This window comes from Amblyomma maculatum, chromosome 1 (assembly GCF_055883805.1).
Source record: "Amblyomma maculatum isolate TAMU_Amacu chromosome 1, ASM5588380v1, whole genome shotgun sequence".
Lineage (NCBI taxonomy): Eukaryota > Metazoa > Arthropoda > Arachnida > Ixodida > Ixodidae > Amblyomma > Amblyomma maculatum.
Genome location: NC_139344.1, coordinates 115,404,799 through 115,421,035, shown reverse-complemented (window position 1 = coordinate 115,421,035; position 16,237 = coordinate 115,404,799). Strand labels below are relative to the sequence as shown.

The following is a 16,237-nucleotide window of genomic DNA, read 5'->3' as shown; positions in this document are numbered from 1 at the left end:
AGTAGCCAATGTAGTAAGGACCATAATGACGTAGTCAGTAGTGCAAAGCAGTCAGACGCTCCGCCAGTGACGAAGGACGAGGTTAAGAACGCTTTAGAAACTATGAAAATTGGGAAATCAGCTGGCGAGGATCAGGTAACTACAGATTTGTTGAAGGAAGGGAGGAGGGGGAGGGCACCCTAAATACGCAATTCGTGGTGTCATCTACGGTACCAGACTAATAGCGGAGCGCTAACATCCTTACCTTAATTCTAATAAAGGGGACACCTATTACTTGATAAATTACAGGCCAATCAGCTTACTACCAGTTGCATATAAGGTGTTTACTAAGGTAATCGTTAACAGAATTAGGACAATCCAAGACTTAAGCAAGCAAGAGATCAAGCAGGTTTTCGGAAAGGGTACTCTACTATCGATCATATCCATACCATCAGCCAGGTGATAGAGCAATGCTCGGAATATAACCAGCCCTTATACTTAGCATTCAATAATTACGAAAAAGCATTTGACTCAATAGAAATCTCTGCGGTGATGCAGGCATTGCGAAATCAGGGGGTAGATGAGCCGTACGTGAAAGTGCTGGAAGATGCCTAAGTGGCTGCACAGCAACCATAGTTTTGCATAAAAAAGTAAAAAAATTCCCATAAAAAAAAAGGTATTAGGCAAGGAGACACGGCCTTCCCAGTACTGTTCACAACTTGCTTAAAAGAAGTATTAAGAGATTTGAAATGAAAACAGTTAGGGATAAGGGTCGATGGAGAATACATCAGTAATCTGTGATGACATTGTATTGCTTAGTAACTCAAGGAATGAACTGCAAGGAATAATTGAAGACCAAGACAGCAAAAGCAGAAGGGTAGTCTTGACAATCAATATGCAGACGAATAAGGTAATACAGAAGGAAAAATGTTTGGGCGTGTTGGTTCATCGCCAACAAAGCAAAGCGCAAAAAACCACAAAGGACGAGGAGGGGAGCGCTTGTCTTGTCCCCTCCTCGTCCTTTGTCGTTTTTTGCGCTTTGCTTCGTTGAGAATAAGGTATGTTCAACAGCCTCGGGAAGGAACAGCAGTTCACAATGGGTAGCGAAGCACTGGACATGGGAGGCGAATATATCTGCTTAGGACAGGTAGTAACCACAGATCCATATCATGAATGAGAAATAACTAGGAGAATAAGATTGGGATGGAGCGCATTTGACAAGTATTCGCAGATTATGAGTAATAGTTTACCGGTATCGCTCAAGAGGAAAGTATGCAACAGTTGAATCTTACCTGTGCTTACCTATGCAGCTGAAACGTGGAGGATAATGAAAATGGTTCTACTTAAGTTGAGGACAACGCAGAGGGCTATCGAACGAAAAATGGTAGGTGTAAGGTTAAGAGATAGGAAGCGCGCAGAGTGGCTCAGAGAAATAACCCGAGTTAATGACATGCTAGCGGAAATCAAGAAGAAATGGGCATGGGCAGGGCAAGTAGTGCGTAGAGAGGACAACGTATGGTCGCTTAGTGTAACAAATTGGATGGCAAGAGAAGGAAAGCTTAGCAGGGGGCGGCAGAAAGTTAGGTGGGTGGATGAGGTTAAGTAGTTCGCAGGGGTAAAGTGGATGCAGCTAGCAGAGCACCGGGTTAATTGTAGGAGTATGGGAGAGGCCTTCACCCTGGAGTAGGTGCGACTGATGATGATGATGAATTTATTGGCACCTGGAAATTTTTCAGCTTTAAAGTTCTTAATTGCGTGTTCAACTTCTCATTTCGTAAGTGACAGCTGTAAGTTTTTTTTTTTTTTTAGGTTTCATTTAACGCAGCATAGACTTGAGAAACTCGTCTTTAAATCTGCTAGAGTCGACTTCGTCTTGCGCAGACAACACTTGGTGCTACTCAAAATGGACAAAAGAATATAATTATCACCTGCCACTGCAACATCCACCTATCGACTCCTCGGACTTAGTTGCACCTAGCATGCGCTTTTGCCATTTCTAGCGACCATTTGCTAAACGTCTACCCTTCGAACAGTTCCATCGGTTTCTCCTCCACAAGCGCCCATCGATGCTGCTCTTCGATAAGTTCAAGCTTTCTTTTTTTCCTCACATCCTCCTTACAAATTTACAATCGGCATTCTGCATTTCTGTTTCACTAATATTTCTACCATGTTGCTGAGCTCTTATGCAATCTATCCTCGTGCTTTAACTGAGTGATGGCCCGCTCAAACACTTTAATTTTTTTTTGTCGCTAGTTCCCAATGAAGTCCGATTTCATATTGGCTATCATTTACTATTTTTGTTATATTTTCCACCCCAACCTCAGTAATTATTTCGGCACTTAGCAAGTTAGACTCCAATTTCCGCAAGCCTCAAGAGAAGCCACTGCTTCGTTTCCTTTCTCCTAAAGTAGAATTGATTGTGCAGTGATCTGAGTAGGACACCGGCAAAACACGGAGCGAAGTTCCATTGTTGGTTCTTTTGCCTTGTGCACCAGGGCTGCGTCAGAGACGGCATATGTTGCTGCGGAGGTTCCTTGTGCGAGAGGCGCCCCGTCGGAGACGGTATATCGAAGACGCGAGTACAGGAGTTTGCGAGAAGAAAAACTGAATATTTATATACACAGAAGATTTACCACATTTACAACAGAAGTGCAAGGTGGAACTGGCTAACAGGGAAATATTCCCACCTCAGCATAGCTGAAGATGCTGAGCATTTCTAGCCCAGAACGCCGGACTGGGTCCTCGGGCTCGGTTTTACACCCCCTGTGGTCCAGCCCTAATTTACACAATGTCCAATGACCACAAACGTCAGCATGATTGCTTCGTTGCAACGTACAACCCCCACTTCAACTCTCAGCACAAAGCAAGTACGCTCCGAAGATCATCGAATTGCTTACAGAAGATTGTCAACGGGAGAGAAAGTTAGACAAGGTGGTTGGGCTGCCGAATCATGCGTCTCGCTCGTGGCTTCGGCAGCTTGATTAAACCCTCTCTCACTTATAAAAGAAGAGGGGAACGCAAAACTCCGAGTGTCAGATCCTTCCTACATTCCACTGCGTTGCTACCCCCGGCCGACCGCCGCCACTTCTACAGCTCACCTGTCACCACGATTGCACCGCTTTTGTGCTCACTCCATGGGGCGCTTGTGTGAATGGGTGACTCACCTGCCACTGCGGGGCCGAGACGGCGCGTGCAAACCGGTGCGCACAATGCCGTCTATATCTCCCTCTCCCGGGACTCACTGACTGTCATTGGACTACTAACGCTGTTAATGACACCACTGTACTGAGTCGAATGAGATGTAAGTCCTATTGAGGAGGGCGTGACCACAGTGCCTTGAAAGTGATTCTACTGCTCGCTCCGTATGCCCTGTAAACACGCCGACTCATCTTCCAAGGTATACTTGTCCCTCAGACAAGACAATATATCGGAATTTCTGTGCCTGAAGGGTCTTATACTTCTGTCACACGGGAAAGTCCCAACTCCCTTGAACTTCTTTTTCATAAAGTACCACGGAAGGAGTTTAGCCTCAATGAAGTTGTCGCCGTGTCACACGGCTAAGAACGATCTTCTCAGAGACGCCGTCGGGGTCCCATTATGCGCTGTTCGTTTTGTGTATGCATATAAAATAATCAAGTTAAAAACATGTAAAATAATTTTTAGATGCTTTATTTTCAACAGTTTGAATTAAATTTAAAATATAAATGCATTCTTCATTCATGTGAAAGGAATGCGCTGTTACTTTTACTAGCACAGCGGGTTTGTCCATTCGGCTGGCCACAATGGTCTTGCAAAATTCTTGCGTGCATGCTTGGATATTTGCGCGTTGACTTTTTTCCATGCTTGCGTTGTGCTACAGTATTAAAATTAGTTATAAACACGAAATTAATGCATATGTGTTTTTTTTTTACCTGCACTGAAGCTCACAGGGAACCAGAGTACTCCCTTTGCTCGAGGGACATGGTCGGAACTCCGTACTCTAGGAACTTCTTTAAACTTCCTTTCCTAAAAGACTGTCGTGTGACACGGCACGTATCTCCATTGAGATAGACTACCTTGGTTGAAGGGAGTTAAAAGGATCGTTCAGCTGTGCCCGTGTGACAGCAGTATTCTAGGGCTACGAGCTGTCAAGGCACTGTATAATTCTGACATGAAAACTATTTCTTTTCCGTATATTTTTGCAGGCTCTCTAAAAAAAGGAACCTGCATAAGTAGAGATGACATGTCCTTCAGCCCAACCGAAGCAAAAATCACAAATCTCAAGTCACCTTATGTGACACAAAATATACGCTTGCACTTCAATTCCAGGCAACTTTTTCGCAAGGACACACCTGGCCGGCAGACGTCCCCATGTATATAGCATGGCTCAACCCGACATAGTACCTCGACATCGCACTAAGCTTCCGGACTGTTCCTATCCCTCTACTTTGGCCTAGCTCTTGAATACATAGGTGATTTATGCCTCTGTCTTCTAGTAAACAATTTATTTTGCTCTGCTTTCTCTTTGGAGCTAAACATTCAGTGTGACATACGCCAAAGCAGAGTATCGATTTTCGTAAGGAGTGAAGAGGCCGAGAGCATGGTGCTTACCTTTAACGTCTAGACCGTAGCTGGACACTATCGATGAAACCATTGCCATCCGGTAGAACTACTTATCCTGATGCGGAGGCCCCCTTGCGCGACAAAAAGTGAGGCCGAGACCTCATAGGGGACCGCCAGGCCTGGACCGTTTTTGCTGGCTGCTCTTCGAAGCTGGCGTTAGCCTCCTTGTCTCGTACGTCAGTTCGGGCAGTTAGGGAGCTTTCAACCGAGGTGACGTGTCAAGGCACGTTAGTCTTTTAAGGTCCTCTCATTAAGCTAATACATGAATGTAATGTTTCATTCACTCTTTTTCGTACCCTGTACTGTTTCATCAGGTTGTTCCCATGGCGAACACGGATATGGACCTTCCGCTCAAGAAGAGCATTGCCACGAACGAGCTGGTGTTCGAAGCCGATATGCCGCCGCTGGGAGCAGTTGCCTACCACGTGTCCAAGATCACAAGTGCGTTTACTTCAGCCGCTCTTAATATGAATCGCGCATGTGGCCACCACTTAGGGTCGAGGAATCTTCAATCCCGAGAGGCTTAGTAAACGCATCCTCTGGAATAGAATTATGGAATCGATGCATAATGATCCCTGACAGTCAAAGCACACAGCGATGGCAGACGTGTATAAGGAAGCCCATAGGCTAATCGTCCAAGAGCCGCGAGACTGGGTATAGTTCAGAGCTATGGCGAGCACTTAGCCGGGCTATTGTATACTGTATTGCGTTACTTGCACCGTGTCATATCACCAGACAACTACCGTAAGAGCCCATACTAAAGAGACACTGTAGGCTATACTATCAGAAAATAGGCGCTTATTAGATAACCGTGACCAAGGTCGATAACTACCTCCTAATAAGCCTGGATATCGCGGCATCGCTTATGTAGATTCAACCAGCTGTGTGTATGTGTCTGGTTTTCGTATTTACTTTGAAGTACGTCCGAATTTCTTGCTTTCTTGAATCGAAAAAATGTTTTGGCTGAAAACGAGGCACAACCACTCAGTGCCTAGAAAAATTTGCTTCGCCTTCAGCAGTTTTTGTATCTTCCAGAAGGAACGCACGTCAAATTTAACGTGTGGCTCCGAAGAGGCGAGTTGGTTCATTACAGAGTTCATATGTTTGCAGAATTGAGACAGGCAGGTGTCAACGAGAGTCGTAAAACTAACTGAATGCTACTGGTGCCAATGCAACGACTTCCGTTCTTCTGTCTACCAATCACGTCAGGGCGCTTTTGTCTAGCACACTATAGAGACAGAAAAATATGTACAATATGTACAATGACCTCACCCATTCTACTTAACCTCATCCAGCGGTCAGTGCCTGAAGGAATCAACGCTATACTTTGAGGTAGCAAAACAAATACAGATTGAGTCGTCTGTGAGCTGGGAATCAAACACTGTGATAAAGAAGACACTAGAATATGTACCGAAATGCCACGAGCTACAGAAGGCTATGCAGAAGCCCGTCACTTTTTTTTCTTTTTTTTTTTTCAGTCAAAAGACCAGCGAGCGAGAGCTATGACATTTTCAAGATTGACTTGGAAGAAGCATCCATCGAAAACGAGGTAGAATTTGAGTTTGTGTTTCTAAACGTTAAATCGAATCAATTTTATTGCATCGTGTGGTGAAATGTAGATTACGTACAAAAGGATGTCACAGAGTGAGTGACAGTAGTGGTGGATAATACGAAATATAAAATTCGGAGTGATTGATATTCCTTGCTAGCTATCAGCACTGACGTCACAGAAAACACTTACTAATGATAACTGAACAAAAGAATAAAATTTGTAAACAATTGCCGCACAATTCTACACTAGCTCCACCCCACGACTTTCTCGACGAGATGGTGTGACTGTGTGGCTTCTGCTGGTTCCAGTAGGGAGACGTAAGAAGGTTGCGTACGTGTAGTGCGCACACAGCTGGCACTGTTTTATGCCTGCAGAGGTATCGCCTCATCGTGGACGTTACCACTGGCCTTCTGAAGGAGATCATAATCGTGGAAAGGGGAGAAACGCTGCAGCTGCGCCAGTCCTTCTACTGCTATGAGGCGCAGCACTCCGGAGGCAAAGCGGGCCAGGGTGGTCCTTCAACTTCCGGCGCCTACGTCTTCAGCCCAGCGGACAACGAGCCGTACGACCTGGGCATGCACGCGACGTACAGAATCATCAAGGTACGCTGCAGGGCAGCCAATGTCAGAGATGCGGTGAAGCAGCCCATTAAAAAGCGCGATATTAGGCCTCAAGTGCGTTGTTCGGGTATTGCCCGTTCAGGTTTACATGCCATAACACTTCACTGCATGCCAGCAGCGTACGCTAGATGGAAGGATACCGATAAAATATTTTATAAAGTGAAAAGGGTTCACTCCACTGCTTCGACGGTAAACGATTTCAGCTTTTCTTGTTCCTTTAGCGGCAGGAGCAACCTAGGTTAGTGGCTGTTTCTCTTTTGCCGAATATTGTAGACAGCGAGCTCGAAGGTACGTCAAAGGCCTTCACTATCTGACGCTCATCTTGTACCTGATGCAATCGCATTAATCATGTCATCCTGGCCAATCGAAATCGTCTTATAGTTTCGTTTTTACCGTTGTTACTAATTCTGGCCTCGTGATACCAGTCCATCCATATCGTCAGAGATATGAAATACGCTGCGAAACTATGAATCACTTGGCCCATGCCCAGAAATCCTGGACAAGCGAATATCTTTGCTTATACTATAAGAAGTTATAAGTTATAAGAAGTTTATGAACGTAGTTTTTTTTTTTTTTTTTTCGCATGTCGTAAGATTGCGCTATAAGAATCAATATATCTGCAGATTTTTCTAGTTTTTACCTTTTCTTGTCAAAAACATACTCTATTGGTTTTTATGGCAGTTTTACCTATACTCGGTGCAAGCGCAGGAGAAACGTTCAAGCAAGATTTTGCTGTGCGGCGGAAGTTTACTTCATGCTCATGGATGTGTTCGTAACAGTATACTTAGGGTCATTCATTGTTGCTGCACAATTAATGTCAAAAACGCAGCCCATCGGTTTTCTATGGCAGCCTTAAGTACTCGGTGCGAACTGCGAACGCAGGATGTACTTTAAAAGCAAGATTTTTCTATGCATCTGCAGGTTTCACCATTGTCAATATGTTCACAACAGCACCTGAAAATACTCTATAGTTATCTCACAGTAAAAGTGCTGTCCAAAAAAAAAAAAATTCCACTCCGCGACAAGCGAAACTGGACAGCAGACTGCTCATGAGAAGCATTAAAAACCTGAAAATTGCAGTGATGGTGAGTGGGAAACTACAATGGCCCTATTATTGACCCCTCCAAGTAATTGGTTTGACTTGGTTTGTGGGGTTTAACGACCCAAAGTGACTTAGGCTATGAGAGACGCCGTAGTGGAGGGCTCCGGAAATTTTGACCACCTATAGTACGTGAATTGACATCGCACAGCAAACGGGCGCCTCGCTTTTCGCCTCCATCGAGAAGCAACCGCCGCGGCCGTGAATAGATCCCGTAATCTTGGGCACAGTAGTGCAGCGCGCTAACCACTGCACCACCGCGTCGGGGCCCTCCAAGTGTGTCTCGGCGTAGCGCTGCTGTGCGCGCCACGCTACGCGACATCGTTCAGAAAACTGCGTGCCTGAGCTTCAGCGAAAATTGACGCACCGACAAAAACTTATCCGCACCTAAGCCAACGTCGACAAGTCGCCCAGAGAAACGCTCTATGCGGGCCCAGATTAAGGCAAGAAAAGTTTTCAGCGTGTCTGTGTGAGGCTCGGGAGATCAGATTTTGCGGGGTAACTCCAATCTGCCGGAATCGAATATATGCTGAGGTCGTGTGCACCGTTACAATCGACATTCTCAGTGAGCCATTAAATTTCATTTGGGTTTCTTTGTAGTATGCTTCGTAAAAACGGAATATCAAGGGTTTCTATGGGAGCTTGCACGGGTGACAGGTATTCCTTTGTTACAATTAATTCTATGTAAAGTACTTTCATCGTCACTGGGTTTCACTGTAGTTCTAATCGATTACGGAGTAAGCGACTTCGTTAAATTCGTACCACGTCTCCGGTCATTTTAATTCAAGGAGTTGATGAGTGAGTGAGTGAGTGAGTGAGTGAGTGAGTGAGTGAGTGAGTGAGTGAGTGAGTGAGTGAGTGAGTGAGTGAGTGAGTGAGTGAGTGAGTGAGTGAAAACACTCTGAAGAGGAGTCGAGGCGGCCAAGCCCCTCAGTCCAGAGCTCTAGCAGCCACTGTTGCACTGCATGTTCGGAACATTAGCTGGACTTTGTCATCCAGGTGTTAGCTGGACAGAAAGACTTTGCACTGCTCCGGTGTGGGATACTACGGTTTTCTGATAGCCAAAGTTGATGGAAAACACGCTTTATCGATGCATCAGCGCCTCAAAACACCGCAAGCAGCAAGGACGTGGATACGACAGAAAGAAAGCACTACGTCTGTGTTTAGAAGTAACGAAAAAAAAAATGAGAGCAAAAGTTATACATTGCAGTTCCGCATGTGCATATATTTCTTTTGTGCACATTGGCAGCTCGTATTCTCAGCGTTTTTTTAACTCCAAGACAGGCGTTTATTCAGGCACGATATTCGCTTCCTGTACAGAATATTGCCCCACTCCTGAAGGCTGGCATAAATGGATTCGTCAGCAGTGCGCAGACTTGTCCCATGAATTTGGCGGTGAGTTTTGCTTAATACCACATTTGGTCGCAAGAATAACCAATAAATGAACTACAAGAACTGATATTGTTTTGGAAAAAAAGACTGATAGTATATGCTAACACAACTTAGTGCTTCCAGCAAAATCCTTTTAAAATATTGGCCCTTGTTTTTTCATTGATTTTGGGATACCCGGGATAGCAGCCTTGGCCGCAACCTCACTTCAACTCTTTGTTCAGCCCTATTACAAGATGCTGGGGGCATGGTGGAAAAAGACGCAAGGGCATTGTATTATAAAGACGTACCATACCAAATATATAGCCGCAGCATCATCGGCGTCCATACGAGAAAATTATACGACGCAAATGTCTAGTAAAGAAAGGGAACGAAAAAAGTGAGATGAAGAGAAACACTGTGTGTCAGCGTTCAGAACTGTGGCTTTTATCATCTGAAAGCGACTGATCGATGAGCACTCCAAACACATAAGTGGGGGAAAAAAATTGAAGAGAAAAATGACGAAAGCAAGTGCACTTGCACTTCGGATAAATGCCTACATCACACTCGGAAACACTAACATTGCATCAATATGTAGCTGTGTATTAGTGTCCGCACATCATGTGAATGTTGAATGAAGATCCTAATTTAATTGTATGTAAGCCAGTGCAATTTATATGAGTAAAGTGTAAGTGAATAAATAGGAATATTTAATAGGTGCAGTTCATTTAGCATGTAAGCTAGGTAATCGACGCTTCAATCTTTCCTCACCTTAACGGGTCGGACAGAAATGAATATACCCTGGTTGTATATGCATCGACAACGTGCTTACTTTAATATTTGTCGTTCGTCTCGCAATGTACTCCAGTAACCTGCTTTGGGTCTTTTTTTTTCTTGATAATGTTGCAGTGATGGCTGTTCGTTAATCAAGAAGGCACCGAAATGCTTTTAAAATAGCCCATCTATTAGGCTACCTGCACCTATGCACAAAGAACTGTACAAACAACTCGGTGGCGGCGATGGCAGCAAACATGCTCGGCGATCATCGAACTACATATTTTCTCGTGCTCTCGGCAGCGCTCACTTTAAAGCTGGCCAGAAAACATTGAGATAAATCCGCGAAGGGTAACTAGAACGATCTGAAGTAATGTAAAAGTAGTCGCGCGCGGCTGTGATCATTCGAGATTTGACATTACAAAGAAGTGGTAATTAGCCGCGTCACAACGATACTGACCGTTAAGACGCAGAGGGAACAAAGCTTTGCGACAATATGAATACGTATTATGGTGTATTTACAACGAGTCGTACGCGGTTATAACTTTCAGTTCATGAAATGAGCACACATGGGGCGTGCCATAGGGCATATTGTGTATGATTTGTATCGTTTTTTTTTTTTCGTCAAGGCTTATATAATTTATTTATATTAGTCTGTGTTTTAGCGCACCGTACTAATTTACCGCATGTTAGATTGCTAGAGAAAATCGAGTTGTAGATAAGCAATAGATAAGCAATTGAAAATTTCAAAGTATTATAAGTTCAACTTACAATATCCTTTGAATATCCTCATTTTAACTGAATCAACACTGATGTTTCTTGAATGTTGCTCCGACTGTTTCTGCACAAGTCACGCAATTAAAGTGAATTTGTATTGGCAAAATAAATGCATGGCGCGGTTTATAGTATTTGTAGTTCAGAATACAACTTTTATCTTTTTAACATTAATAACAGCCAGTGAGTAACTCTGGCTCCATTCATGAAGTTTTTTTGTTATTTTTTTTGTTTGTCGTCATCAGCCGGACTCTACCCACTGCAGGGTGAAGGCCTCTCCCATATTACTCCAAATAACCCGTTCCTGTGCTAGGTGCATCCACTTGACCCTTTCTTGGCATAATGTTCACCATACCGAACAATGCTTCGCTAGTCGCTCCGGTAATAAAGATGTTAATGTCATTGGCATATATTTTGAATTATGCAAATGGGTCAGTCTAAAATGTAATTATTAAACAGGTTAAACAATAGCGGCTGCAAAACAATGTCATCAGGCACGCCTGACCGGATGGGCAGAGATCCACATTTCATTTTCTTTACTACCGGACACTGTATTCGAAATCCTAACTTTTTGTTAGGTCTAATGCTACACCACAAAGACATTCGCATTCTAGTTTAATTTATAGTATAGAGTAATTAAGCCGGCTAAATGTTTCCAAGGACCCAACAAACATTACAAACGTAAACAATTTTGAGTCAAAGCTATCAAGTATTATTTCTTTTTCTTGAAGAAGTGCGTTAACTATTACCCTTCGTGGTACCCCGCCGAGGTGGCGCAGTGGTTACGGCGCTCGACTACTGTTCCCAAGGACGCGGGATCGAATCCCGGCCTCGGCGGCCGCTTTTCGATGGAGACGAGAAGCAAGGCGCCCGTGTGCTGTGCGATGTCAGTGCTGGTTAAAGAATCCCAGGTGGTCGAAATTTCTGGAGTCTTCCACTACGGCGTCTCTCATAGCCTGAGTCGCTTTGGGACGTTAAACCCCACAAACCAAACCAAACCTTCGTGGCGAAATCCGCATTGTCTTCAGAGAAAACGTGAAATTTATCACAGGACTCCTTGAATGTAAAACAAATTCTATTCCTTAGGAGAATATGATAATATAATGAGAATATAATATATAATGTTAACCTGGTGAGCGAGACGTGGCAGGCAACCAGAGTGAGGCAGGAGGGTAAAGTGAAATTAATTTTCTAACTTTTTTGCGTTCTCGCAGGGCCGAGTGGTGCAAGAGATACAGCAAGTGTTCGACTCATGGATCACCCAAGTCATCCGACTATACAGGGGCCTAGACATCATCGAGTTCGAGTGGATGCTGGGGCCCATCCCCGTAGAGTGAGCCCCTTATAATTGAAGCGATGTGTTCTGAAGAAAATGAAGTCCGCGATTTTTCTGCCGCTGGCTTGTAGCGGAACTCCTTAGAAATGGCGACTTTCGAGGCTTATTTACACTTTCGCACGTTTTGATGACATACCGTGAACTGTGTACAATGATGGCCGTGAGGGAACTTCGCGATTACGCGAGGGAACTTCGTCAGATTACAATGTAAATGTAACAGACGAAGGCAGGCTAGTTGGTGGTTGACTATAGAATGCATATTGCAACCGCGCGAAGCGACAGGGACGAAGAGAAGAAAGTACAGGACAAAAACGCGGAACTTGAACTAAGGTTTGCTACAAAGAAAACAAGATTTATACAAGTTTCTTAATCACGTCTGATAAACAGCAGACATCATCATGTAATACACGCGCGGTGACGAGCGTGACACAAGTTAGCATTCAGATAGTTGCATTCCCTTGATGGAAATCGAAATTGAAATAATGCTTATGCAACAGTTATTCTCTTTTTTGTTTGTTTGTTTTAGGCTTTGAAAATTTCCCTGTTGAGCTGATTCAGTAATTTTTTCTAGACAATTGTGTCACGGAACCCGGGCGTGCAGTTACGGTAATGGCGACAATGTTCTGCCAGTTCACCGCCCCCGCCAATGATTCAATTGCTGCGTGGTGCTCTTTAAATGAACATTAAAGCAACGTCCAGTTTGCCCTATGTAACAGTTCCCACATGAGAAGGGTATTTTGTACATCACGTAAACGTAAAAGCACGTAAACAGGTTCGTTCCCTGCAAAACAGGGGTTCTTGGTCAGTTTCGTTTCGGCCGCGGCCTCGATGATAGCTGCCGCTTCGGTATCCAATGCGCGCAGTCGTTGCGCTTGCAGTTCTGCCTCAAAGTGCGCATTGTCCGAGCGATATACGCCGGGTGCGCTGTGTTATTGGGTGAAACCACATATCAAGGTCACATTTGGGGGCCATGTAAAACCCGCTACATTTTAAAAAAGAAAATATGGAGGGCAGCTCTAATTCTGAAAATACAACATACCCTTTAAAATAGAAGTCGAAAAAGTTAACGTATTTAGTTAATTAACGAACTAATTGAAGCCTTCTGCATCTTAGCTGGCGTCCGCCATATCGCGCAATATAATCACACGGCTACAATTAATCTAAAATCAGTTTAAAGACCCTCCCTTTCCCTTTTTCCGTTCCTCTTCTCTTTTTAAAAATGTTAGACTTTCTAAAAAAGGAACAACCGGTATATGTCTGGACATGGAAATCTAACCGCTCTTCTTTGTACGCTGTCGAGTATTTTGAATAATTTGTTTTCTACGGGACCCCAATCATGCTGAAAGATTTCAATTTTGTCACACGAAAGAAAAATAGGCTTTTAGTTTCGCAGATTTCAAAGCAATTTTTAATATTCGGCTCAATATCTGCTTTCTTTAGCAGCAACTGAAGAATTTTTTTCAATCTTGGTATTTTGAGCGTCAACCGTGAGAATTATGGACTCCCAGGTACTTAAAGGGAACTGAGGACAAATTAAAGTTGGCCTGTACCGAAATACTACGGCATTATGAAACCTAATCGACCACTCTAGTTGAAAACGGAACACCTATAAGTCAGTGAAGAACAAAAAACGAAATACGGATGCCGCCACATTGTTTTTTTTTTTTTTATATATGACATTTGATTCAGTATACATCAATCAAGGACGAACGGGTAAAAGGCGTATGAAAACGCCTGACAGAGGCCTGTCCTCCTGAAATAGCATCACATTGCACTTGGCACGAGCAAATGCACAAAGAGCAAGTAATGGAATATACAAAATGAAACCATCTACACCAGCGTACGTATACGTGGCATCGTGTTAAAATTAAGCAAGACAAATGCATTTATGTCTGAAATACATAAAACATAAAACAGGACATGTGACCGATTTCGCACGAAAACTGCGTTCGTCGACACGAATTTTTAATGCGCATCCCAAATCGATGCTGCACCATGTTTGTTCCAAAGCCAGCTCTCGGCAACTGGTACCTGACGGATGGGGACGTCGCGAGTTTGAATCGAGAGGCGGGAAGATTTTTAAATTTGTGTTTCTCACCCATAAATAGCTATATTATTATTATTATTATTATTATTATTATTATTATTATTATTATTATTATTATTATTATTATTATTATTATTATTATTATTATTATTATTATTATTATTATTATTATTATTATTATTATTATTATTTGCGACCGGACGAAGGTTAGCATGCCTAGAAAGAGCCAGATAATTAGTTTTTACTGAAAAGGTGATTTTATTCTCATTGTATTCAGTTCCTTTTCAGCTTTGTTTACTGTGGCAAGTGCTTTAGATGAGGTCAAGCGTGGAACTTTAATCATGAACGTATTATGTATAATTTTTGACCCACAGAACCATCGTTTTTCTTCATTTATTTTCCTTTCGTAGTTTTGGCCCCACTTCGATACTGCTGTAGGAGCATAAATGGACACTTTAAGTTATCTTTTTAAATTTTTACCCCAGAGAGCAGACAGTTGCCGCGAAAAGTTGATTCAGCACGTGAAATTGAGCACTATATACAAAAAAGTGGAATTCAACATCCTCGCCCCCTGTGTGCGCCGCTTCGGCTCCTGCAGATACTACGACTTGGATACCCGACAAAATGGCAACCTGAAGAAGTGTGGCGCGACTGATAAGAAAATAAAAATTACTTACCACCTACGTAAGGTCTTAGTCTATTCGTAATGAACATGTCATCACCTATTTTCGGTACGAACTACATAAACCGGTTTGACAATAGGGCAGGACAAGAACACCGACGCATGGACATTCTTAAAACATAGAAAGAAGAAGAAAATAAAATCGTAATCGTTAAAAAGAAGAGAGAAAAGAAAATATGCCCCAAAATAACAAAGCAGTTGAAAAAATGGGAGCATTATTCAAGCTCTCGCCTCAACAAAAATTGCGCGATACCCAACATCCTTTAGAATGTTGCGGCGACCATTCAGAGCACTAGATTTAGCCCACTGAGTTCCGGAAATACCAACCACTCAGGCAACGGTGACCATAACTCGTTTAGTCCGTTCCTCTTCGAGAATTAGGAATGCATTCACTTTTTGCCTTCAGAAGTGCACGTTCGGGCTCATTACTTCGACAAAATGTTCTCTGAGAAACTTTACGGACTGCAACTACCCATTCAAATCACATAAGGACGCGTGGGAAAATATTAGCTCCTCTTGAAGAAATGCAACGGCAGTTCCTCTTATTAAGGTTGGCAGTTCTTCCTTTTTCCAAAGGTTACTTGCGCTTTTAATGTCCGACTTGTGCACAGTTATCATATGTAACATGGAGGGTTTATTTCCTATGATTTTGTTATCTCGCTCTGAGGCGCTTCTCACGTCTGTATCTTCACATAAGCTTTGATTTCTGCTAAGCAAAGAGAAGTAGCTGAGGCATGTGGCGCGAAATTTCCAACTTCCTTTTCCTCGCAGGAGCCGACGAACCAAATTCGTGGGCCGCGAGATTGTCACGCGCTTCACGACGAACCTTCTCAACGACGGGATCTTCTACACAGACTCCAATGGTCGGACAACCATCGAGAGGAGGTACTCACGTTAGCTGCGAGCTGCGATACGATCAGACGACCGGCAGGGATTGGCATACATCAGGAGTGGCCAAACAGACGTATACAGAGCCATGAAAATAATCTTTTTTAGTCAGGAAGCGATTCGAACGAAATTGTGCCTGATGGCAACTTTGTTTTATTTCGTGCAACAAAGCTGGCCGACGCAACGTATTCCCTTCATGCAGAGATGGCTCATTGCGTTTCTGCATTGTGCTGCCCAATCCGTGAAGCGAGCATCTAAAAATTCAGTTAGAATGACGAGGTTGCATGCCGGAGTGGAAAAAATCCGACAGTGCACGTAGCCTGCGATGTGCGGAGAATGCATAAGCATGCCAAATTTCGAGGGTGGCCTACCTAAATTTGCTAGTCACGATTGAGTTGATCATGGTGAAATTCGATTGGATGCTTATTTTGGTCACATTGGGACGAAGTCAAATTTCGGGGGCCTGGGGAGCCAAATTTTGGGGTAGCCCACGCACCTCAATATGAATGACGCCAC

General features: G+C 43.5%; 1 protein-coding gene across 4 annotated transcripts in view; it reads left to right on the top strand.

Annotated features, from left to right (window-relative positions):
- LOC146203543 (lysosomal alpha-mannosidase-like) overlaps nt 1-16,237 on the top strand; it is a 117,268-nt gene that overhangs the window by 82,580 nt on the left and 18,451 nt on the right. For all 4 annotated transcript variants that reach the window (XM_084585717.1, XM_084585718.1, XM_084585719.1 and 1 more), the window contains 5 exons: nt 4,896-5,022; nt 6,060-6,130; nt 6,508-6,735; nt 11,983-12,101; nt 15,605-15,718. In XM_084585717.1, the coding sequence (XP_084441843.1) occupies nt 4,896-5,022; nt 6,060-6,130; nt 6,508-6,735; nt 11,983-12,101; nt 15,605-15,718 (659 nt within the window). The remainder of the gene's footprint in view (nt 1-4,895; nt 5,023-6,059; nt 6,131-6,507; nt 6,736-11,982; nt 12,102-15,604; nt 15,719-16,237) is intronic.